General features: G+C 30.8%; 2 protein-coding genes and 1 pseudogene across 3 annotated transcripts in view; 1 reads left to right on the top strand and 2 right to left on the bottom strand.

Annotated features, from left to right (window-relative positions):
• LOC113371478 (protein ECT2-like) overlaps positions 1 to 27,956 on the bottom strand; it is a 365,352-nt gene that overhangs the window by 37,699 nt on the left and 299,697 nt on the right. The window lies entirely within an intron of this gene.
• LOC113371490 (histone deacetylase complex subunit SAP30 homolog) lies at positions 5,261 to 11,091 on the bottom strand. Of its 2 annotated transcripts, XM_026612115.1 has the most exons (4): positions 11,073 to 11,091; positions 6,355 to 6,530; positions 6,062 to 6,277; positions 5,261 to 5,480 (listed from the first exon to the last, which is right to left on the bottom strand). In XM_026612115.1, exons 1-4 carry the CDS (start codon positions 11,089 to 11,091, stop codon positions 5,349 to 5,351), a joined length of 543 nt encoding a protein of 180 aa, XP_026467900.1. In that variant the 3' UTR covers positions 5,261 to 5,348. The 2 variants fall into 2 exon arrangements, with proteins under 2 accessions (XP_026467900.1, XP_026467901.1); XM_026612116.1 differs by lacking the exon at positions 11,073 to 11,091 and having other exon boundaries at positions 6,355 to 6,824.
• LOC113371481 overlaps positions 8,916 to 27,956 on the top strand; it is a 31,733-nt pseudogene continuing 12,692 nt past the window's right edge.

Below are 27,956 nucleotides of genomic sequence, written 5' to 3'. Positions count from 1 at the left end.
TGTATTAAAATTATGATTTATTATATTCAATCTAAGCATTTCCAAATAAAGAGCTTATGATTAACATTTCTAATATATATGGAATATATAATAATTAAATATATAAAAAGATATTTCCACGAATAAAAATTCATATTAAATATCGTTGATTATGAAACTTTACAAAAATGTCATGACCATTTGTTTCTCTCAAATTCACGTGGCTCACTTGATTCCCACATGTGAAAGAAATAATATTAGGTTTATGAAAGAAATAATTGGATATACATTTACATATATATAAATAATGGTTTTTTTCATAATTTTGCCATTTATTTTCCTATCACATGTGGTATTCAAGTATTCGGTATTTAGCCGAATAGTGTAAATGGTGCCAAATTTTTTAAATAACAGTTTAGTCGAATAGTGGTTGCAAGTCTAAGAATCAAACTTGAATAAATATGTAGCGCGTTAGTAACTATAATATTATTGTAATTACTGATAGTAATCACAATAATATAAACGATCTTAGGCGCTAAAAACCTGCCGAATAGTTGCCGAATATTCGGTATTCGGTCTCTGGAAAATGCCGAATATTCGGTATACGGCATTTTGCCGAATATACTATTCCTTGCAAGCTTAGTTAAAATATAAGATAATGCATATTTGATTCGAAACGAAAGTTGAGATTGATTTTACTGTTTTAGTTTAGTTAGTTTATCGATTTATAGTATAATTTATTGTATTTTTTTACTTTTGTTAAATATATATTTTGTAAATATACAGTAATGAGGTTAAATATGACCTTTTATAATTATTTTTCAATTTCAAGCACTAAAATTTTTAGTTCATCATATTATATGATTTGAATTTTTATTTCAATAATAACTTCGATTTTAAAATAATTATAGTCAAATTATATTCAATTTAAAGTCAAATAATTTTATTAACAGATTGAGTTAAAAAAACAAGTGCATTTATGAGAAAAAATATTAGCAAAATCTTTCTAATAATTTTTCATAATTACACGCAAATGCAAATCCATTTGCACTAGATTTCTTAAAAAACCCGTTTCAGCAGGATTTTTTATACTTCAATATTCAGTTTGCAGAATTTGATTTTTTGATTTTGTTTACATACATTTTTGCAAATGGGTTTCCAAATATTTTATTATTGTTTGAGTTTTTCGAAATCATATTGTTTTTATTTAGAAATGAAATTAATTTGATTTATTTTTGTATTCTACAGTTGGTTATAAATGTGCAGAAAAATACCTTTTTTATTTTGCTTGGTGACTGCCAAACCTAAAATTGAAACAAACAACTTTTAGAGTATTTACTGTATATGTGTAATTTATCATTACTCACAACTTACTGAATTTTTGGTTTTGAGTAAACAAATAATTTATACACAACTGAATTGTGATAACTCCATAATATAAAAAATGGAATTCAAAAATCAAATGTGTATATGCCAACCGATATTGGATTGTTGAAGATATTTATTCCAACTTGGCATATTTATTATTGCCAAGTATTAAATTACAGATGCGTTTGGCATATAGTCGTATTAATTTTAGAGATGAATTTGAGTCAAAATCTAAATGGTATGTTAAATACTTTTTTCATGTTATTGACCACTATGTCATAGATGACGTTTATTTATAGTTTTGAGTTGATGAGTTGCTGAGATTAAACTTTATAATGATGAACTAAATTTATTTTACCTTGATCTTGAACCCGCAAAAAATAACAAAGACATATACAGCGTAACAAAGATTCTTAACAACATAATTCGTATAGAACCGCCACACTATAATAAATCCGTTGTGCAATGCAAAAGATGCCAACAATTCGGTCACACTCAACGTTACTGCAATAAGCCGTTTACTTGTTCCCGTTGTGGTAACAATCATACTACATCAGACTGCAAGAAACCTGAAAATGTATTAAATTTTTGTACAAATTGCGACGGAGATCATGCAGCTAGTTATCGTGGATGCCCAGCATATAAGAAGGTATATAATCAAAAATTTCCAAAAATGAATCATAATACATCACAAACGTTTATAAACCAAAAATCCAACAACAGACATACGGTTAATCCAACTATTACCACTAACCTGTACCCGAATCTAAATCCAAATCAGATCGCTAATCAAGGTCACCCTCGAACATATGCACAGGCGTTAAATAACAACGTTAATCCAGAGTCTGCTTCAGGCATATCTGCAAGCTTCGCTCAGTTCATGCACGAATTCAAACAGATGTTTAATCAATTAATTCATCAAAATGGTGTGGTTTTAAACCTGCTAACAACTGTATTAAATAAAATTAATCCGTAATGGCTAAATTTATAGAATTGCACTTTGGAATGCCAATGGGCTCCTACAGCACAAGCTAGAATTAACTACTTTCCTCACTTTGAATCACATTGACATAATGCTAATAAGCGAGACCCACTTTACTAGTTTCTCTTTCTGCAAGATTCCGAATTACACACTACACTATTGCAATCACCCGGATGATACGGCTCATGGAGGATCAGCCATACTTATTCGAAATACAATAGTTCACACCGAACTTCCTCCGTACCAAAAAGAACACCTACAAGCAACAACAATACTTGTCAGTATGCATCTTTACAAATTATCAATCTCAGCAGTGTACTGCCCTCCACGACATAATATCAAGCAAACAGATTTTGAACAGTTTTTCCATCAATTGGGTGCGAAATTTCTTGTAGGTGGTGATTTTAACTGCAAGCACACTTCTTGGGGATCACGTCTGATCACAAGCAAGGGTAATGAGCTCCTGAGAACCTTAAATAATAATAATTATTCATTTCTGTCCACTGGAACCCCGACATATTGGCCTAGTGATCCTCAAAAAATACCAGACCTGCTTCACTTCTTTATTTTGAATAACATAAATGAGAACGTGATGAATATTAAGCCATCATACGATTTATCCTCAGATCACTCTCCAATTGTTTTAACTATAGGAATAACAGTTATACAAAAAATAAATTCAAATATATTACATAGCAAATATACAAATTGGGAAACATTTCGAGAAGTTTTGAAAGAGCGAACAAATTTACATATCAGTCTCAAAAGCGACGCTGAAATTGACAAGGCTACTGAAGATTTGCTTCAACACATTAAGACTTCAATTCAAGAAGCAACTCCTAAAACTCAAGCATCACCTGCATTCCAAGATATTCCGTTGGAAATCAAAGAACTTATTCGGAAAAAAAGACGTGCTAGAGCTAAATGGCAACAAAATCATAGACCTGGCGATAAAAATACATACAATAAACTTTGCAGAGAACTTAAAAGCAAACTTAGGCAAGTCAGAAATGAAAATTTTGAAAAGTACATTAATAATCTATCCAGATCAGATAACTCGATATGGAAAGCAGCTAGTAATGTGAAGAAGCCTAAATTCTTTTCTTCACCTATTAGAAACAGTGCTAATGATCCTTGGGCAAGAAGTGAAGAAGACAAAGCGCACCTATTTGCTAAATACTTGTCTAATGTTTTTAAACCATTTGATTCCACCATTGATAAAGAGATTGAAGAAGAATTGCTTAAACCTCTACAGTCTTCACAATCTTTCAAACCTATCAAACCCAAAGAAGTCAACTCTCAAATCCAGATGTTAAATACAAGAAAATCGCCTGGTTTTGACAAAATAACAGCAAGGGCGTTGAAAGAACTTCCTAAGAAAACGATTGTTTTAATAACTTATATATTTAATGCCATACTAAGAGTAGAGTATTGGCCAAAATCATTTAAGACTGCCCAAATATTAATGATTCCTAAAAAAGGGAAAAACTTGACTGAGGTATCTTCATATAGACCAATATCCTTGCTTCCCGTAATATCTAAACTGCTTGAAAGGATCCTTTTGGACCAAATCAACAACGAGCTTCCTTCAGATTGGATCCCCTATCATCAATTTGGCTTTAGACGTGAACATTCGACCACACAGCAAGTTCACAGGGTTATTGACACTGTACTCAAGTCATTTGAAAATAAGCAATTTTGTAGTGGTGTTTTCCTGGATGTTCGACAAGCATTCGATAAAGTTTGGCACCCAGGACTTTTATATAAAATTAAAACATACCTTCCATCCAGGTATTATGGGATTTTAAAATCCTATCTACAAGATAGGATTTTTCAAGTGAAAGTAAATCAAGTAACATCTGATTTTCACAAAATAATGTCAGGTGTTCCACAAGGTAGTATTTTTGGACCCTTCTTATATGTATTATACACAAAGGACCTCCCATTACTTGAAAATCTGACAATTGCTACATTCGCTGACGATATTGCCATACTAAGCAGTAATCACAGTGCTGATCAAGCTTCCCGACAAACGCAAGAACTTATCAATGAACTAGAAATGTGGCTTGCTAAATGGAAGATTTGCATAAATGAAACCAAATCAGTTCATATCACATTTACCCTGAGAGAGGGTACGTGTCCTCCAATTTATTTAAATAACGTCCAGATTCCGAAACAGAACATAGTGAAATATCTTGGTCTCCATTTAGATAGCAGACTTACTTGGAAAAGCCATATAAAAACAAAAAAGCAGCAAATAATGATCAAAATAAAAGAATTTGATTGGCTACTGCGTAAAAAGTCGAAGCTCTCTGTCGAAAATAAGTTGCTGCTATATAAATCGATTATTAAACCAATCTGGACCTACGGAATTGAGCTCTGGGGATGTGCTTACAAATCCAATATAGCTATAATGCAGAGAACTCAGTCAAAAATTTTACGTTTAATTCTTAATTCTCCGTGGTACGTGACAAATGAGACCATTCACAGCGACCTCAATATGAAAACGGTGCAATTAACGTTTAAAGAAGTTAAGGAAAAATATAAGCGCAAACTGGACTCACATTTGAATCCTTCTATAGTTGACGTTACTCAACCTTTTGGCATTAGGAGGTTGAAACGACAATGGCCCTTAGACTTAGTCTTAGATTAGGTCTAATATATCATACTAATTGTAAGACTGAGAAGTTCTCATTGGAGTTCTTCTTAGGCATCACTCATAAATATTGTCATTTTAGCTCATAGGAATCTTTATGTATTTCTGATTGCTAAATAAAACTGAGTTCAAAAAAAAAAAAAAAAAAAAAAAAAATAATGATGATGTTTTGCCTACAAAATGTGAAAGTTAAATTTAAGAAATATAATAATAATATGACAATATAATTAAGTTCAATATAATATTTATTAAATACATTATAAAAATCGGATACACAAAAAATTATTAATAATACGCTCTTTTTAAAATATAATGCTAGACCAAGCAGTACGAATCATGGAAAATAGTCTTGATAACAGCAGCTCAAGATGTTACATCTGCGCACAATCCATTCTTTTGATCCAGTTTGTTTCCATTTGTCTTGACCATATAAATGAAATATGTTAATATTTCCTTCTCTTTGATAGGTATTGACTTAAAATGCTTCATTATATGCTGCAAAAATTAAGATGATTGATGATATATATATATATATATATATATATATATATAATGATTTTTTTTACAAATTAATTGTCTGAAGCCTACACACATAATATATATTGAAAACATTTGCAGCCAATTCGACAAATTGCATATAATTATTTAAACATTACACGCTATATATATTGTTTGTTCAATGTGGAAAAATTTTCAAAATAATTGTATCCAAATCATCATAATTGATACTTGGCAGTAATAACTAAGCTAAGTGTCAAAATTAAGTTCTGAATAATGCGCAAAAATACTGTTTGTGATTGTCGTGAATGGAATATTTTCTAATTTCATTTTCAAGTAAAAATGAATATTATTGCTGATATTAGGTTAAATAAAGAAAATAATTGATACGCAAATAATAATTAAATATGGTTAAGTAGGTGTCCATCGTTCCCAAACACTGTGTTTTATAAAAACTATTAATAGTAGCTTACAGATATTAATATGACATCAAACTTATTTGCAGAAAATGATACAAACTTCAAAATATCTTGACTAACTACAATAATAAATTCAACTATTATTTACAGCAAACTCACATCTGCTAACTGGGCTTTATTTAATCCTGGCCTGGTAGAAACTTTGTAATATTTTTTGTACCTTCTTAATGTATTTACTTGTAATTGATATAAATCAACTTCAGGTAAATCTGTGTCAGTCTCATTACTATCATCTTCAGAATCCTTCCGTCTTCGTTTTGTTCTTGCACATTGTATTATCCCTTTATGGTAATCGCATATATAAATGTGCCTAGCCTATAAATTAAGTTCAAATGAACATCTATTATGGTACAGTTTGGCATTTCAAATTACTATCTCCTTTATAAACTAACCTGACTATCTATATTTAACTTCAACCGCCTTTGTGTAACTGTTTTCTGTATACGTTTGCTGTAAGAGGCATTACCCGCGGGTCTTTGACAATGTTCCGAATCATCCACTAAACAGCATATTTGATCTGTAGGGCCCCTAGAATCTTCCTCGCCAGTACTGAATCCGTTGTTCATTTTGCAATATATTGCTGATTTTCATTAAAACTTTACAACAATTAGAAAAATTATACGTATAAATACAGCTGTGTATGTGTAAATATTTATATATCACGTAACATAACTACATGGTTAGAAAAATCTCATCAAAAATATAGAAAAAATGAAATTACTTCACAAAAAATGCACACCGCATTTATAAAAAAACGAAGTAAATGGGAAACTAATTACTACATAGCACCATCACTTTCCTTCTGTTAAAAACTTCTTTTAAAATCGTAAATTACAATATTAAGAGCTTTATTCGAAGCTTCCATACACAAGACTCTATACCAGGCAACTGTCAACTTACTAACGCAACACCAAACCGCCTTGAAGTGTGCCGCGCTTATGCATGTCATAGTTTTTTTAGGAGTATCAACAGACAGTAGCGATGACAGGCGCTCATTATGCGGCTGCGCATGTATTTGTGTGTAAAAACGCTGTGAAGTTAGGTGTGTAAATATTCAAGTCTGTCGAACATTTTGAAATTTTATGAATCATGGGTATAGACACTATAGATAGCTTGCAACGTACTTTCTTATCACTTGAGTCGTAGCCGAGTGGTAAGGTGATAGAATTCTGATTTTTGCGTCTGTTGTTGGAGGTTCGATTCCCGCTCATATTGTTATTTTTTTTTTATTATTTTAATTTCATATTTATAATTGCATGAGTAAATAATATTAAAATTAATTGAAGTGTTTAATTAAAATTATATTTATCGCTAAATATCCGATAATAAAGTACCATGTAACGTCTGTATAAAATTGATGTAATGCTTATAATTATAATTAACTTTGTATATAATTATAATTAACTTTGTATATAATTATAATTAAATATGTTAACATATTTTATATTAAAATCAGCTATGATAAGAAAGAAAAAATATAAGTTATATGCATATAAAAATTAATTAATGGTTAATTAACAATTAAGGGATGATACTTATCGCAAAAAAAACAAATTATTCAAGTAATGTCCTTATATTATCAGTGATAGAAAATAAATTCTAAATATCATTACTAATGTTTTTATGAAAATAGATTTTCTTCTGTGAAAAAACACTGTCCAAAATAACTCAAAAGTTTTATTATATAATTAAAATTAAACAATTAGAATATTAGATTATTATATATAATTGTATATATATATATATATATATATATATATATCAACACATTTCAATAATGAAAATAATGAATATTTTAACCGCTGCATAATTTTTACATCTTACTGTTTAAATTTATGTTTATCTTTGTTGGTACACCTACGTTCTTAAAAATTTTAATGGCTGCCGCACAATGAGCGAGTTCACAAACGTCATCGCTACTGTCTATAGCCACGTGTAGTTTTTTTTGTATTTTGCAACTTTATAAAAATCGTTTTGATTTGTAAACTCCATTATATTTCTTTTACTGTATACCTAGGCACAAATAATATAGCTTAGGTAAATAATATGACATGCTTTTTCATACAAAGAAAAGTGTATTATTTTGTTTATGTGTAATCTGGTAATCCCGCAAACACAGATTTGCACAAATAATCGTACCGTGTGTGTTTAGCACTCATTAGTTAATATTGTTTCTTCTTTCTTTATCTGATTTGTCAGAAATTGGATGGTAATTTTAACCGCCTACCAATAGATAAAAGAAGAGTATACGCCTACCGTTTATTGTACAAAAATTAAAATTCACAATTGTTATTAAAGTTATAATATCTGAACCAATCTGAACAAGCAAACATGGATGAAATTTATCATATTATATACGTACCATTATAATATAACTTAAGAACATAAGAATCCATCAATTTTTTAAATCAATATTGTCAATAGATCAAAAAAGTGAGTCTCTTCAATATGTTAAAAATATTCTTAACTTATTGAAGTGGTAGTAATGTCATCAGTTGGAATATAAATGTTATTATAACGCATAATATATATTATTAGTTACTATTTATAAATTTAGCAGATGTTCGAATATATCATATGATATGAATATATCTAGGGTCGAATACGCGCTCTTTTTTAAAAGTGCTATTAATTTATATCCAGGCGCCATCTAGTTAATATTTTCCGAAGTATCAATTTCCTATAACAACTTCATTTCTGTTGTTTCGAATAGTGTTGCTGTCAATCTTTGTCGGGAGTGACTTTATATGTAGATAATTATTACTTACGTGTTTATTGGTTACACAAATATTGTACTGGGTGTTTGTTAAAATATAACCATTGTTTGTCGGTCTTTCGAACTGTATACGACGCTCCTGTTTTCGTTAGATTTCAATGCATTGCTAGCATTTTTGTGTGTTTCTGTAAATTATAATTAAGTAATATAAATCATATTTTTTATTTTGTGACATAACATTATAAATTACAAAAATAATTTCTTATGGCTGAAACAACAGTCGTTGTGGAACACAATATAATGTCAGCAGCAAAATCAAACATGATATCTGTAAGCGATAGCCCAGTCACGGATCCTGGTTCTGAAACTAAGGTTAGTTTACGAAATATTGCGGATTATTTGTTACCCTTGACAATTTTGACAGGTTCTCGTTATTATGTCAACATTTTGTGGGCTTTTAAATGTCACCGGTTTATCAAGTTGAAATTTGTAATTTTTGTACATTCGATCAACTCCGATATAATATATAAGTTCAATCAATAAAATGCATGAATTCTATACACTCGGTGTAAGCATGTGATGCTCAGACAGTTATGTCATTATTATGTTTAATAATAAGATGTCAAATAGGAATTTCAATATATTAATATAATTTTTAGCGTCCAAAACAAATTAGAATATAACTTACCCACTCCCACTCACTAAATTTAACTTAATTTTATTAATCATAAAAATTGCAATCGCAGGCAATTGAGAAATTGTTAGTATTGTCCATATATAATTGACGATTGTTTTTTAAATTTATTTTAATTAGATACATTAGTTTAGGTTCAAATAAAATTTTTCAGAACGTACACATAAAAGTGTTTTTTGCTTCCCTTTCTTTTGCAAAATATCACGCTTTGCTCCGATTTTGTAGCTTGTTTATTTTTACCATTTTGTTTAAATGGGTTAATTATTATCTTACATACAAAAAACATTCTTTTCATTATATTTGATATTGTGAATATATTAATATATTAGAATTATGTAATAAATGCATCATCTTATTAAATGATTCTAAAATCTGCGCTCTGGATAAAATATAACTTTTTGCCTTATATCTGGAATATGAAAGTGTAATTGAGCTATTTCTGCTTTTATATTTAAATATTCTTTTACTTTTAAATAAATCATTATATTTATTATATTTTATAGAATTGGTTAACTAATTAATAGTTGTGCAATAAAAAGTGTTTTATTAAAAATTATAAGAATTAATTTGAATAACTTCTTCATTTTCATATGTAATAGATTCATATATCTATGTGTGCGAGTGTATAAACGAAGAATAGTCCTCGTGCCACTTAAATTTTATCTGATTTCAATTACTTACAACAAGTGGTCATTTATTGCAATTAATACTCAAATACTAATTCAAGCATTATTTTTGTTTTATCAAACTAAATAAGTAAGACCTATTATTTAATACAAAGACCTAATTTTTAATGGATCTACCTGAAAGATCATATATTGAATCTTTTAATATGTGCGACATAATTGTTTTTTACGTCAGCATTCGAGCATTAAAATCGTGCTGTCTCCATAGTTCTTTTTTTTAAAGCTTCACCATCAGTTTAATAAAGATTTTTAATAGTGTGATCACCAAATGAATAATTATGATATTCATTTCAGCTTAACCAGTTTAATGAAGCTTTATTTATGTCTGATCACCAAACAAATAATTACGATATTTGCTTTAAGGGGCCACGGGTACTCAGACGCACGAAAAAATGAGAATTTTTAGTATATTTTTTTTGTTATTAAACTATGTTTTTTTATAAAAATAGTAATATGGCATTATTATGCAATGTTTTGACTTGAAGTACCAACAGAAAAAAAATTATTTCCAAATAGTTATAGCTGTTTTTGTTGACCCAGTTTAAAAAAACGGTTCTGGCGGTGATAGTCATAACTCTTTGGAGATTCATCTAAAATCAATCGAATAAAATAAATAGTTTTATAAATTGATAATCCTGGGACTGATTGAAGCTTTTCTTTTTTTTGCAAAAATTAACAAAATGGCGGCATCAGAAATTTTTTTCTCTAGATTTTTGGGAAAAAATCAACAGATAATTGGTCTTACAAAATTAAAATTTTTGGAAAAATAAAAAACCTTCGAACAGGCCCGAGTTTATTATGTATTCTAAAAGCTGTCTAAATTTCATTCAAATCTACTAAGCGGTTTTCGAGGTACAGTTGTCATCAGTTCAAAAAACAAGTTTTAGTTAACTAGTAATAGTAATAGCTTTGAGTAAAACGCGTTTAAAGTTTCACATTAGATTACTTAAACCGAATCATCTGGGCCATATAATAGTTTATCAGTCATTGTGGAAGTTTCCAAAATTTCCATTGGGTATTGCCTACGAAGCATTCTGGCCTCCCGAGTGTTCTCGTTGGCGCGCTGATTTCCCACTTTCACACATGAAGCATCCAATTTTTCAGCATATCAATGTGAATTATACCCACAATTAGGTCCTAGTGTATCCATAATCAATAATAATAATTATTTATATGTAGATAGTAGAACAAGTATTTACGGGTTTTGGGAATATTTTTCACACTAGTTGGTTGAAGCTCTCAATTTTTTTCTCATCATGATTCAATCTTGAACTACACATTTTGAAAGTAAATTATCATTGCTGAGATCGTCGTAAATGGCTTTAATAGCTTTTAAAACATCAGGAGGTAAGGGAGAATAATCTTCTTGAGTATAAGTATCGAGCATTCCACTTGCTTCAGCGCGCTGGTAAGAGTCCAATAACTCAAAAAGTAATCATCGGATCAACTTGAATTTTTCAGAGAATATTTTCAAGATATTACACTTAACGTAAATGCTAAAAACAAAAATTGATTTTTCAAAAATTACAAGTAACCCTAATCCCTTAATATCAAACTTATTTTCATATCGTATAGTTTAATTTTTCTAAAAAAATAACAATTTAGCGAGATTAACTTATTATTCTGATTAAAGGTTTATAGATGCTTCAAAACCATTTAAGAAGGGAAGAAAACTGCAATTCAAACTGCCAAATATCAAATTAAAAACTGAATATCGCTGTTGGTAATTTTTTAAAATTGGGTATGTAGCATGAAAGTTTGTTTATAGTGGTTTCAAAAAAATGCGCTATATTAGCTTCATCGATTGAAATGGGGATAATTGTTCTATTTAATGAAAATTATTCAAGCAAATTATATATGAATCGTATAATCAAATTATCTGCAAGTGCAACTTATAATCAGATTCAAACTTTTGTTTATTGAATACGTTTATAACACGAGTACGAGTAATTGGACCCATAAGCCAAATATTGATGATGATGATATTCAATTAAGGAATAAGCTAAATTGATTCCATTTACAACTTTGAATTTTATTTATTTATTTCCACGGTAACTTAATCATATTAGCGATTGATACGATACTGATAATGAGTTATATATACGATATAAGTTGATTCGATAATCATAATTTTTTTAAAATCTCAACTAACAAAAACAATGCAATGGAGTACTCTTGGAGATGATAAAAGTGATAAGTAATATCAGGCACACGACATAATCAAATGAAAATTTAAAGACTCTTTAAATTGCGCGCCAGGCTAAATAAAAGACGTTACTTGGAGTTCAATCGTCATTACTTATGTACATATATAATTTTCTTATATTATGTTATTATAACAGTTTTGCTTCAGCTACGAAGCAGTGCACATCGTCCGTTATACCTGCGAATAATCCGGTTTTATACCTGCAGTATTTACGTACCCTGTACGGGTACGTGAATTCAATAATCAAACTACTGATAAGCCATTGTTATCAATAGAAGTGTCAAATAGTGCAAGTGAAAACAACAGTGTTTGAAGCATGACCCCGGCTGGGGTCAGCCATCATGAGTGCTCAAAAGTCGTTTATAAAGCGCTTGAAACCTTAAATAATGATAATGAAAGTGATTTCGACAGTATGGAGGAAAGCGACGAGTTTGTTGACGATCCTATTGTTAATCCTATTAACTATCAATCAAATACATCTAATGCCAATGTTGATTGGCAAGTTGTAAATCACAAGAAACGATCAGCAACACCCACGGAGTCTTCAAGAAGACAAGCCAAGGTAGTGGTAACGAAAGACTACTGGCTTAAAGCTAGTACTCCAACCAGAAATTATTATGCAGTTTTAGAAAAAACACCTGATCAAAATTCACCATCTCAAAACAAACAAGTGCAAAATAAAACAGTGATCAAACCTCCACCGATTTTTGTTCACGAAGTGGGAAATATCAAGCCACTGATTGAACTGTTAGAAAGCGAAGCCAAGAAACAATACACACTAAAAACTATAGGAACATCACAAGTGAAAATAAATCTTGAAAGTGCACAAACTTATAATATTATTCTAAACAAACTGAAAGAAAGAGGAACACAGATGCATTCCTATCAAGATAAGTCAAAACGGTCATTTAAAGTCGTGGTTAAAAACTTACACTTTAGCACCGACCTAGACATGGTAAAAAAAGAAATAGAAGAACTAGGGCATAAAGTCGTACACATCTCTTTCCTCAGAAGCAGATATACAAAATTCCCACTAAATATTCTCTCGGTAGAACTGGAGCAAAAAGAAAATAATAAAGATTTTTACAAAATTGAATTTTTATGCAAAACAAAAGTTGAAATTCAAGCCAAACGATATTCTCGCGAAATAGTCCAGTGCACACAATGTCAAAGGCTAGGACATACAAGAAATTTTTGCTACAGAACTCCCCGCTGCGTGAAATGCGCTCAGGAACACCCAACTAAAAAATGCTCATGGACAGACAAAATAAACAGCGGAGTAACATGTGTTCTCTGCAATGGAAATCATCCGGCTAACTACAAAGGCTGCAGGGTTTATAAAGAACAGCTCGAAAGAAAATATCCAGCTCCTCGGGAAAGGCAATTCACTTCCAATAGGCAATTTACCAGTAACACAACAGTACCTGGAGTTTCGTACTCAAGGATTGCTCGTGGAAATACACACCCAGCTGAAGAGACTACTGAAGAGTCTACTACAAACAAAACAAACAACAACAATAACGACCTATCTGAACTCAAAACAATGATCAAAACACTGACCGAACAAATGAGCACAATGCTCAATATACTCACAACAATTTTAAACAGGAAGTTTTAATGGCAGGGATTTTAAGAATATGTTTATGGAACGCCAATGGTCTGTGTCAGCATACACAGGAGATTAAATATTTTTTAATAAACAACAACATCGACATCATGCTTATATCTGAGTCTCATCTCACAGACAAAAAGGACTTTCGTATTACTAATTACCAAACGTATAGCACAAATCATCCGGATGGAACAGCGCATGGTGGATCAGCCATAATTATTAAAAACAAGATCAGACATACTGTTTTAGAATCATTTTCCACTAACTACATGCAAGCAACAAATATTGCTGTTGACATATTTCCGAAAACCATTATTTTTTCAGCAATATACTGCCCTCCTAGACCTACAATCTGTCAGCAACAGTTCTTGAACTTTTTTCAATCCATTGGTAATGTATTCATCGCTGGAGGAGATTATAATGCAAAAAACACATGCTGGGGATCGAGACTAACTACTCCCAGAGGACGTGAGCTCCACAAAGCAATGAACCTGCTAAACCTAAATGCAATATCCACAGGCGAACCCACATATTGGCCCACTGACCTAAGCAAATTACCAGACTTGCTTGACTTTTTTATAACCAAAAATATCCAAGAAAGCTCTATAGAAGTTCGATCCTGCCTGGACCTAAATTCGGATCACTCACCAGTAATACTAACGTATTCTCAAAACTTCAATATTGTTGCTGACAGTCAATTACTAACCAATAAATACACAAACTGGATAACTTATAAAATTTTTATTGAAAATAACCTACACTGCAACATTCGCCTGAAAACTGAAGATGAAGTCAACAATGCCATCAATCAAGTAACAACTATTCTACAACAAGCAGCAACTAATTCGACACCCAGAGATGTTAATTGCAAGATTCTCAGCATTCCTTTGGAAATAAAAAAACAAATAGCCATCAAAAGAAGATTGCGTAAAATATGGCAAGTCACTAGGCATCCCGAAGATAAGAAAAGACTTAATAGAGCCTGCGAAAATTTAAAATCAACAATTAATGCTTATAAAAATGAATCTATTAGGACTTACCTAAACAACCTATCTTCAACTCAAGATACGAATTATTCGCTGTGGAAAGCATGCAAACGACTCAAGAAACCAGTTATGGCTGTACCACCGATCAGAAACCCTGATCAGTCATGGGCAAGATCACACAAAGAAAAAGCCGTACTATTTGCTGACTATTTACAAGAAACTTTTAACCCGGCACCTCCTCATTGCAGTCGTAGCGAAGAAGACTTTATAAATGATTATCTCCACCAGGATATAAGAACTACTAACAGTGTTAACAGAACCACCTTTTCAGAAATTTCCGGTTTAATCAAATCATCCAAATCAGGAAAATCCCCAGGACATGACAAAATAACAATAAGAATGCTAAAAGAAGCACCCAAGAAGTTGATAAGATATTTAGTTATAACCTTCAATGCAATAATTAGACTTCGTTGCTTTCCAGAAGCATGGAAAACTGCTAAAATAATTTTAATTCCTAAACCTGGTAAAGACCATCATTTAGTTTCATCATACAGACCAATAAGTCTACTTTCTTGTGTATCAAAAATCTTTGAGAAACTTATTTTAAAACGAATAAACTCTGAAATACATAACAAAAACTTAATACCTAACTATCAATTTGGCTTCCGACAACAGCATTCAACAATCCAACAAATCCACAGAGTAGTTAATACAGTCAATGAAGCTCTTCACTCAAAAAATTATTGCTCTGCAGTTTTTCTAGACCTTACGAAAGCTTTTGATAAAGTGTGGCATAAAGGACTCTTATACAAACTTAAAAAATGTCTGCCCTATAACTTATATATCTTACTTAACTCTTATTTACAAAACAGAAAATTTTACGTCTACATAAATGGTGTTCAGTCAGAAGTGAGAAATATTAGAGCCGGAGTTCCTCAAGGAAGTGTTCTGGGACCAACATTATTTCTTCTATACACAGCCGATTTTCCTGTTAATTGTAATACCAATATAGCCATGTTTGCAGATGACACATGCGTTATCGCTCAGCATCAGAATCCTGAAATGGCATCATTACTTCTTCAAGTTCATCTGGACAAAATGGAACAATGGTTTAAGCTGTGGAGAATCGAAGTCAACAATTCCAAGTCGGTACATGTTACCTTTACCCTTCGCAAAGACACATGTCCTCCAGTTAGAATCTTCAACCACACAATTCCTGCAAAAGAGACAGTCAAATACCTGGGGATGATTCTAGACAAGAAATTAAACTGGAAAGAGCACATAGCCGCTAAACGGGCACACATGGAACACATAAGAAGAACCTTACACTGGTTGTTGGGTAGGCAATCAGAACTATCAGCCTACAACAAGATTTTGTTGTACAAAACCATCATAAAACCAGTTTGGACATACGGAGTTCAACTATGGGGATCCGCCAAAAAAAGTAACATTCAAATCATACAAAGGTTCCAGAACAAACTCTTAAGACAAGCAGTGGGAGCTCCCAGATATGTCCCCAACTGGATGATACATCAAGACACTTGCACAGCCACAGTCACAGAAGAAATTAAAAACTATTCAATGAGACACAAACAAAATATTGACAATCACAGCAACGAACTTGCAGCCAAATTATACGACACAACTTTCGATTACAGACTGAAGAGAACAAAACTTATTCAGTTAGCACAATAAGGTTTTTAAGTTATCGTTTAGAAATAATGTAGACCTACTCCTATGTTTAAACTAGATTAGTTTAGATTAGAAGATTATTATTATTATTATTATTATTTTTTTTTTTTGTTTTGTTTTGTTTTATCTAATATGTATAGTTTAATTTGATTAGTTTTTAAGACTACCTGGATCAAATCTACTTTAGTTTAACAACAATAATATTAGGACCACCACTGGGCGGCCTGATATGCCCTTTCTATTTATATTAATCATAAAAATTACTAGATGTCATATTTATAGACAGTTGTAATTACTTAATGAAAAAAAAAAAAAAAAAAAAAAAAAAAAAAAATGTTATTATAACTAGCTGTACCCGATCACGCGTTGTTGTGCTATACATATAAATAAATAAAAATTTAAATAAAATGATATTCTGTTACATCTAGTTATTAAGATGTGAAATATGACCTGCATGTATTGTTGAGCATTATTTACTTCGTTAGTTCATTATTACTACATCTCTCAATATGTTCGTAGGACAACAAATTGATGGCTTTGCTATGTAATAATCCATATGAATTGTAGGAAGTACCAATTCTAGAAAGATATGTCAAAATTTCGTGACAATTCGACGATTAGTTTACAAGTTACAAAGGTTCAAGTGATGCTATTTATTAATTTTGCAAAAAAATGAATTATTATTATCTGTTGATGGGCGAAAATACCATCACAGCCAGAGCATGGCTGATAAGTTTTTTTTTAATTTTAATTTTATTTTGCAATCTATATATATAATTACATTTAGCATAAAATGCTGACAAGTTGTTTACAAATTAGTAGATACCCCCAGTGGCATACCTACTAGAGCTAATATAAAAAAAACTAAAAACGAAAAAAAAACAATAAAATTGATAAGTGTTATCCGGGCTCTGCCTCATCGAGCCAAACGGTGGAGAAATGGTTTGCAGTGGCCGTACAGACACTGACCGTGCTGAATGTCCTGGAAGGCCAATTGAGATGGTTACACCAGAATACATACAAAAGTCCACCGAATTGTTTTGAAAAAGTGAGATAGCTGGCACCTTGAAGATATAAGAAGGCAGTGTGCATACTGTTTTGCTTAAGCATTTGTCCATGAAAAAGCTGTTCTCGAAGTGGGTGCCGCGTTTGATCACAGTGGACCAAAAATAACAACTATAGAGAGCTGTTTCATCTGAATCAAAGGACTTTTTACTTCGGTATGTGACAATGGATGAAACATGGATCCACCACCACACTCCAGAATCAAATTAACGTTCAGCTGAGTGAACTGCAGGCGGAGAACAACGTCCAAAGTGGCCAAAATATTAGAAAACGCGATCGCGGCTGGTAAGGTTAAGACGACTGTATTTTGAGATGGAAAGTATGAACAGCGAATACTACAAGACATTATTAGTGCGTTTGAGGGAAGAAATTGACAAGAACGGCCACACATGAAGAAGAAAAATAAATTCCTTTCACCTAATTGCTGCTGATATCGCTAGGATAGCCAAATTACCCGAATTGGGATTCGAATGTCTGAAAAAATGCAATGAATGATTGTATTACTTGTAAACATACTTGAATGTATGTTGGTAAATAATATCGAATTTTGCCAAAAAATATGTTTTTTTTAGTTGCCCTACGAAATTGTTGAGTGATGTGCTAGTTGCGTACATTTTAATTTATTAACACAATTTTTATTGACTGTCCGTACAGTAACGCTACTGAGCGATACGCAGCCCTGTACAGCAGTGTCATTCCTGCGGAAAACACTCTCGTGGCGAAAACGTTAATGCATTGGTTTCTAACCTTTTGCGCACCACCAAAAATAATAATTTTTTTCTTTTTTTATAGCATTTTAAAATTTTTGGTTTATTTTGGAAAATAGTATTTTGGAGACAGCCGTACACGTCCCTCTAAGGACGCTCTACAGGTTGGAAACCGCGGGGTTAAGGCTTTAGGCTAGCCCGTGCGGTGTGGCTTGTTAAACTTAGTTTGATTTAAGGAGTAAAAACATTATAAATATTTCGAAAAATCCCAAAATACCTTGAACCTAGAATATGAGGAAAATTATTTCATACCTACAAGTTTTTTTCTTGTAATTATTATTCTTCCCCAAGCGCTTGCTTCTTATTGCTCTATAATGCGTTTCGAAACTTTAAAAACGTTTTTATCGAAATATGATTTTTTAAAACGGCCGGTATTACAAGTTCAGCAAGTTTTATTCTTTATTTCATTCGAATTTGTTGCAGTATCTCTGAAATAACATTTTGAATGGAATGTCATAGATTTTCGATGTTTCTTTATTTATTATTTAATAACAAATGATTACATTTTATATTAATAATTTAACTGTTTCTAAAATCTATATTTTTAAAATCCTAATAGATTTTTCTAGCTATAAACTTGTTTTTCTGACTCTAACAAAATTTGCAGCAGCTACACCATCGGCCGCAAAGCGCCTCAAATTTGACACATCTCGCAAAAATAGCGGTTGTGCTGCCATTTTTATCCTTTTTACAATATTTTCATACTTTGTTACATAAAGGTATAAAAAATAACATTCTTCAATATCATACTTTTATTTTTTTTTTTCTTCCCCGAAAGTGACAACACATTTTTTGTGCTGTTACAGTAGCGTTAACTCTTAAAAGCTATTTTTTTTTAAATTACGTTTAATGTCTGATCTTACTTTTTAACTTCCCGAAGGAGAAGTTCATGTTTTCATCAAAAAATCCGATACGCTAATTTTGTTTTCTCGCCGTTTCAAGCCATTCTGAATCGAATGAGACCAAATTTGGAAAAAGTATGTGTGTGCGTGTGTGAACAGATTTTTTGCCGTAAATCCACGTTTTCTCAAAAACGGCTGGACCGATTTCAAAAATTTAAAAGCTATTCGGTGTATCTCGATGAGAACTATCGTTTGTCAGTTTTGCGCTACGATTGGCCGAGGTGTTTTTTTTGTAAATCGCAGAAAAGTGAAAAAAATTTCGTCCACGTTTTAGCCCGCAATTCTGAATCGATTACGAAAATTCAAAAACCGTTTGAAAGGTATTGGTTGGGAATCGTGCTGATTAGTTTTTGGTAGAGATCGGCCAGGCCGTTTTCTTGTAATAAATTGTTAAAAAAAAATTTCGACGATTTCTATTATTTTTTTGGCGATATATACCATAGTCTTCTAGATAATACTAAAATATTACGGCCCTACGACAACAATTAACTTTAAAAATTTGTCAAAGTTTGCAAAAATTGGTTTTGTTTTTTGGCGTTTGTCAAAATTAGACCTTTGATCGACGTTTTCTCAAAAACGGCTGAACCGATTACATTACATTACCGATACATCCATTTGATGTATCTCAATGAGGACACTCGTTTGTCAGTTTTGTGAGCTGCCCAGCCGTTTCTTTGTAATTTGAAAAAAAAGAGTTAAACTTTTTGTCCACATTTAACTAAACAAACACCTCAAACTACCGAACCGATTTTAAAAAATCAAAAATTGTTTGAAAGATATTAGTTGGGAATGATACTGATTAGTTTTAGGTAAAAATCTACCGAGCCGTTTTCTTGTAATTAACTGACGGAAAAAAATATTGGAGCCGATTTTTATGGAACTTTTTTGGCTATATATATCATAGCCTTATAAAACTTACTGAAATATTGCAGCCTTACGACAAGTAATTTGTTTTTAAAAATTCATCAAAGTTTGAGAAAATGAGTAGGTTTTTGACGTTTGTTAAAATTTAAATTAGACGATTTACTTGGTATAGCGATAGAGTACTTGATCTTAATAAACATACTAAAGCATTAAAGTTCTACGGAAACTGGTTCAATTATAAAAATTGTTGATTTCTGAAAATTTGCTCTTAGAAAATATTCCGAGTTAACGAGTTTGTTTCAATTATGTATTATAAATCCACTCGGAACACTTTTTTTTAATCACTCATAATTTTTTTTTTATTGATCAAGTCGATTATTTACACATATCGGGAAGTTCATGTAACTTGCCTCAAGGCAAAGTACCAATACCAACTAGTTTATTTGTAGTATTGATTAAATTCAGTTGGTTTATTTATAATATCTTCTATTGTGTTATAAAGTTTTTCTACAATAAGGTCATAATAAAACCGTCAAATTATTACTTCCAGAGCCATCTCTCAGATTCTAAATAATTAGCTTTTTTTTTCAAATTGAGGTAGATATTCATACATTTTTCCAAAGAATACGTGTAAATAATACTTTCTTTTGAATTTAAACATGTCCAATTTGCGTCATATTGCATTAATCATGTCAATAGATAAAGCACAGGTTCAAATACTCGAAGCGAATGGTATTAATAAATTTAATTTTTTACGCGTTTCGTAATTCATCGCGTGCCCGAGACTGGAAACCGTCTTCATATTTGCTTTGTTTTAACTATGAGGCATGAAAGAAGTACTTTAGTCAATAAGCAGTTGTAGTGTGTGGCTAACAATCATAATGGACGCATCGGTAAGTTATTCTGATGCAAAATATTAAAATAGATTTTTTCATAACTTTTATTATAATTGTTTTAATCAATATTAATCTTGTTTTACTATCGAACCTAGGATTTCTTTTTTATTTTATCTCATTCTTATTTGATATATTATACTAGTTTTTCATTTCGTATTCATTTCATCGTTTTTTTTTTCATTCAAGATTTTCACGTATATTCTCAACATATATTATTTCTTATCGTTTTCAAGTATTAATTTTTACATTGAATTTGTGTACTTAATTTCTTAACTCGAACCTATTTTCCTTTTCATGAATCAATTCTGTTGCCGTTACGCCCATGTCCGCCCAAAAAAATCTAATACTAATCTTTATTACCAAAACTGGCCATCGAATTTATTTTAAGGGGGTATTAGTGTAGAGCGATGAATTTTAGGTCATTTTTAAAGTGCCGTAAAAAAAGCAATGAATGTTTTTACTATCGATTTTTTTACCACTTGTTTATTAATATAATTAAAATACAAAACAAAAATTAAAAAATAAAAAAGTTGAAAATTGTGAAAACTGGCAGGTGACGAAGTGGGTGGTCTCAAAAAATTGGCACCTCAGTCTTGACATGATTTCAGCCCTCCTAGCCATCGGAAATGCAAAAAATAAAAAGATTATTAATCTACAATGATGTCGCAATCGCCCGAACTAGCGATGAGTAAAAAATTATTTTTTTTACAAATTGTCGACTGTTTGAAAAAAAAGTGTTTTTTTTACAGTTTTTTTTGAGTTTCTCGATTTTTTTAAAAATAGTAAAAATTGGAATTTGAGGATAATCCTAGTTCGGGCTATAGATAGGTCTATAAACAAGACTCTCTGAACATTTCAAGTGAATCGGTCGATTAAAACTCGAGAAATCGTGTCAACAGTACTGAAAAAGTCTGTTCTGAGAAAAACGCATGTAAAGTTTTGTGAGGCCAAACCAGTATGGAGCCCGAGTCAGTAAAATGCCTATATCTCCGAAAATAATTCAAATTTTCAAAAACCTTCTCGTACCCATATTCTTAGATAGTTAAACTTTGAAAATATGAAATAAAAAAAATCGATTTCTTTGAATTTCTACACAAGAATACCCCCTTAACCCTTTTAATCTCAAAGTATCAGTATCGAGTTTATATTAAAAAAATCGATAAATTATAAATTAAAAATTCGTTTATAAAGTCATTAAGATAATTGATGCTGTGAAAGTTATTAGAATACGATTTTAAACTTTGTATGAAATTCGAAAGTTTTCGTAAATTTAAATATGAATATTATTTTTCGAAGTTATTGTAATGCGTCAAATATTTTGAAGTGTTAAATATTAATACTGAAAATTAAAAAAAATGGTGTCAAGCTCGAAAACTATACAAAGATAAGTTTTTCAATATTTTTTTAATCAGAAATATAGATTTTTTTGATGAGCTCATATATTTTGCAAATGTTTGTCTCTAAATCATTTCCCTAAAATGTCTAAACAAAACTCAAAAATGATCAAATTAAAGAAAAACATTTTTATATAATTTTTATACAATAAAATTTGTAAAATCGTACAAAGCATCTTCTTAAGACTTTCGTTACTAGTGTCGAGTTTTTCCTATAGACGACATCATCCAGTATCCCTAAAGTAGACATTGCTTGAATATTTATCACTGAGTTAAATGTTATTGTAATTTTTAGTACTTTAGAAGTGTAATTTTTATTTTTGAAATATATTTTCATTGATAACGAATGGAAAGTCTGAAATTTTTTGTGCATCAAGTAGGTGCACCTACCTTAGCGGCTTGCTGGCAGTAGTCATTACTGAAGAAAACATTTTCGTAATGATAGTATTAATCTATAATTATCTATAATAATGCTTGTAATCACACATAAGTGGGTTCTGTATGGCACCTCATTAAGTTAATAATATCATTAACTGATTGATCACCCTAATTATAAAATTTATTTGTCATATTGTGTTCCTTTATATAATTAGTAAATTATAATAATCACTATTATATATAACACAATGATTGAAGTTCAAGCGTTATTATGAATATCATGTGATACGGATGATTAAGATGGACCAATTGTACAACATAATTTACTCTATACACCACTAATTCTTTAAGCAAATATTAACATATAAATAGTATTATTAGGCAATTCATAGTTTTAAAAATAACTTATGCTCAGCACGTTATTGGCTTTTTCTCTTACTTTAAATGTTTTTAATTAACATAGTTATGCTGCGCGTTCGTGATAGACAACTTGGTTTTCACGAATGATCTGAATGAGCATTAGTTGTTTTTTATGAATTAGTAAAAATGAGATTTGAACTCAGTATCTTGTGGTTGCAGAACACACATTTTCTACTTTATAATAAGCATTAAATGCTTGAAATGAAATGTTTTGATTACTTTATTCGTATGTTAATCAAAAACTGAAATGTTAATTAACATTAGATTTACGGATGTGGTTATATACCTATTTTTTACTGAAGTGAGCCAAATTGACTCATACTAGTAGATGAAAGTTTTTGGAAAAAAATAGCTCTAGGCCAATTTAAATAAAATGTTGATTATCAAAAAATGCACGAAAAACATTTTTTATCATTACTTGGTACTATTAGTGTTTATGAACAAGTTTGTAATTTTTTCTATTTTTGTGCTTCGTAATTAGTAGTAAAAATTGGTAATAATGATTGCTTTTATAAATTGTTAGCGTACAAATCTTAGATCTATATAATCGTGTAGTAAAATTGCTTATTTTTTAGTGAAAGCGAAAATTTTATTTTTGAAATAACAGTTGAACATTTTGCCTAAATATTTAAAACTCAATTCTTCTTGTTTAAGTTTATAATGTGCACGTATCGGAAAGCTTATGCAACTTGCCTCAAGGCAAAATGCTACTTATAACTTAGTCAATATTTAAGTTACAGTATTAAATATTGATATAAGATAGTTGCAGAACTATCTTGTCGACCACTTGCTCTGCCTCCCAAAACCGCTTAAGCCCTAGGCAATAGCTTATGTATCGCTTATATATTGCTCAAATAGTATAATACCTAAATAGTATGTTTCAGAAATTCACATAATTTATTCACTTATGAGTGCTTTGACTCTTTAATTGTTTACATGAATATTTTTGCATAATTGCGAGTATACTAGTCCCGAAGAAATAACATTGAATTAGTATAATCAATACATCAACTGTAGTTTTGATAGATGATAACAAGCAAATAGAGATTTTTTATGAATGTATGTAGGCTTCAGAATAATTGTTACTCGGAATCTTTTTTATATTAAGTGGTACTGTTATGATATCCTAGTTTTAGTTTCTATCTGTACACGATTTGAAATTTTAAAATAGATTTGATCGAATGCAACTAAAACCAAAATGATTTTTTGACTGTAGACTTTTGAATTTAGACATCTTTTGTTTGTACTTTATTAACATTTATTGTACGAAATATTTTGAATAGCATAAAAAATCACTTTCACATTCGAGCATCTGTATGTGTTGAACAATATTTCAATGATCTGATATTTTGAAAATTTTCCATCTCCATCTCTCGCACGAGAAGATAATACATCGAGAAGACGTAAAACATTAGGTAAATAAATTTCATTGCATTTATTATTTTGTTGCTCATAATTTCTTTTGTTAAAGCAATGTGTTCGGCAACACTTCACAAAAGTTTGATTACCAAATGATATATTTTAACGATAACGAAAATTCATATCTTGATGTGAATCGGTTTGTATACTAGTGCAGGATATATTTCATATTCTTCATGAAATCACATTAAGGGGGTCTTCCTATGTGACGGCCTGTTTTTTAGGGATATTTTAGGATTTTTTTTCTACGACCAGTAAATATTTAGAGATTCAAGTTTTTTATCATTTATTAACACATATTTGGACAGTATAAATATAAAATTTCAGCTAAAAATATTTAGTCAAACTAGAGTTACAGCGCTCTGAACAACCCGCCTCGAAAAAAGAGCTCCCACTGTCTCCACGATTCCGGCTGATCGGCTTATCTGACCAAAAAAAAATAAACAGCGTTTTAATTTGTAGGCTTAAAAGCACGGAATGACCTATAATCAAATGAATACAAAAAAAATGGATTTTTGATAGACATTTGAAATAAAAGTTGCAAATTAGGCGCTTTTTATTTGTTTTTTGCTATAAAAAAATCGAAGGTTTGAAAATTTTCATTCTATGCGTTTAAACAGATTGAGTGTGCCCTGTAAATTTCAAGTAATTCGGTCCAGCCGTTTCTGAGATACAATGGAGGAAAGTTTGAAAAACACAGTTTTGAGAAAAACGCGTTTAAAGATAAAATGATCGTTGTACTATATACTATATGTATACTTTTTAAATTTTCAAAAACTATTTGAGATATCGATTTGAAATTTTAATATGTTATTTTTAAAGGTGTAATCTACCGAAATATGAAAAGAAAAAAAAATCGATTTTTTCAACTCATCACATAGGAAGACCCCCTTAAGTTCCTAGTTCTCGGGTCTTATTTTTATGATGTATTTCTTCATATTTAAAACATAGATATATTCAAATATCTTCTATTTCAAGCACATGCACAGAGTTTTGTTTTTGTGGTGATTTTTCAGATTTTCACTTGTTATTTTTAACTTTTGTTTTTTTTTAAACAAAAGATCGAATATTTTATTAAGATTTATATCTAACTAGCAAACCCGACGAACTCCGTTTCGCCACCAGATGGTTTCGTGAGAAAGATGAGGTAATTGCAATCGTTTAAAGTCAATCGGAAGACCAGTCGGAATCATTGGTATGTCACCAAATCGCCAGAAATTTTTGATTGAATGGTGAAATTCAGTGCGTGTACATTATTATGCCATGCACCACTATAAAGCTATAAACCTTATGGAGCCCGAGACCTTTCCAACGAATGCAAAATTGGCGAAATCGGTTTGTGCGTTATGGAGTTATATTGTCAGGAAGGAAAACCCGACTTATTTTTATATATATGTAGATAACAAAAGTGATTCATCAACTTTAATAAACAATAAAACATTAAATCCTACTAGATGAGTAGAACATAATATTATGACCGTTTTTTATTTAAAAGATAGTTTTTTCGAAATCCAAGAAGCACTTACAAAAATGATTCTATAATATTACAAAGCAGGTGATAAAAATGAAGCTGTTTCACTTAAAAAAAAGGTTGAAATCTACAATTTTATTATCTTATTGGTTTTTCATTTTAATATCCCACAATTTATCGATGAAGCTTCTAAAGAAATTCTCAATCTAAAGACATTGATCCAAATCTAAAGCAATTGATTTTTTAAATGTATTAAAACGTTTGAAACTTAGTCTAGAAAAATTAAGACTAAAGGCATAATTTTGGGAATTTAAAACTAGATGCAAATAATGCAGCAACAAAAATGGTGCATCACCACTGAGTTTTCGAAAACTCGTCAGAGGAAGGTAAAATAACATGATGACGAGCTTTTACGAATATATATGAGCGTCTGTGAATATATTTTATCATCGTATTGGACATATTACAATTTTCAGAATTTTGCAGTCTTTAACTGGCTTTAATTTTCTTGGGAAATTCATAAAAACTCGCTAACGTGATTAATAGACGCCCTCTTATGTTATAGATACTTTTGCGGAACAGAAAGAAAACATTTTACGATGATGTTTTATTTTCCGAAAAGTTAGCGAACAAATGTAAAGTATTGAAAAGATTAAATCAATTACAGTAAAAAATATTGTTGATGGGAGATTATGTAATAGTAATGTTTAACCCCAAAGGGGCCGTTCAAGTATTACGTAAGCACTATCGGGGGGCGGGGAGGTTGTTGATTTGCTTATTTTGGGTTGACCTGGGGGGCAGGGGAGTCTGGATGATGATTAGTCATAGATAGTATATTTATTTTTTAAATTAATTGCAAAATGTTTACGTAAGCATGGGGGTAGGGGGTAAGAGCTTTGCTTACTTTTGCTGACAAGGGGGATGGGGGGGGTAAGTAATTGTAATAAATCTGCTTACGTAATACTTGAACGATCCCAAAGTACTATGTTCTTTCTTTTTTAAATTTTGTACTATTTGTAACTGAGTACGTTAAAAAATCTCGATTTTATTAAAATTTCGAGTACAATGAAACGTGATAGTTTACATACCCAATTGCGATTAACTACATTTATCAATAGGATGGACTCGGGGCATAAAAATACGAATCGAATGCTTTTTGAACCATCCAAATTGGTTTTAGCCGTTTTTCCGAAAACATAGCTTATTGTAAGTTATGCAAGAAAGAAATTTGGCAGAAATTAACAAAAATTATTTGGTTTTTTAGTTTGTTTTGCGATGTTTATTTCGCTAATACGTTTCGTGTTTTAGGCTTTGAACACTGTCAGCACTGTCATTGGCCAGAGATCCATTCCATTGGTAAGCTTTAATGTCGCACCGTTTGGCTATTTGTGTCGGTGTTCTCTGCTCGTTTTTTGTGGTGCAAATTATTCACTTATCGTTAGCATATATTAAACTTACTATATATACACTAATAGTTAATATATATATATATATATATATATATATATATATATATATATTAAATCTCTATATCCATATGTGTGTATATCCGTATGTATATATATGCTTATGTGTTTATAAATTTGTGTGTGGGAGTGTTAATTTGCCAATCGCACTAAAACTGTAATTATTCAAATTTCTATGATATAATTCTTGAAAAAATCAATTTTATATCTTGACTGGATTATATTTTTGGCCATGTCTTTGCACGAAATTGCTTTTATTTCCATACCGTTCTACACATTACCTTATATTTATATATTTCTTGAAATCTTTGTGTTAATTACTCGCTTTGCTTTTATTACTGATGTATATATTTTTATTAG

This window comes from Ctenocephalides felis, unplaced genomic scaffold (assembly GCF_003426905.1).
Source record: "Ctenocephalides felis isolate EL2017-DRISC unplaced genomic scaffold, ASM342690v1 CF-g0.4_SCAFFOLD_01492, whole genome shotgun sequence".
Classification (NCBI taxonomy): Eukaryota; Metazoa; Arthropoda; class Insecta; order Siphonaptera; family Pulicidae; genus Ctenocephalides; species Ctenocephalides felis.
Note: the sequence above shows the minus strand (reverse complement) of the source record. Positions and strands in the feature narration are given on the sequence as shown.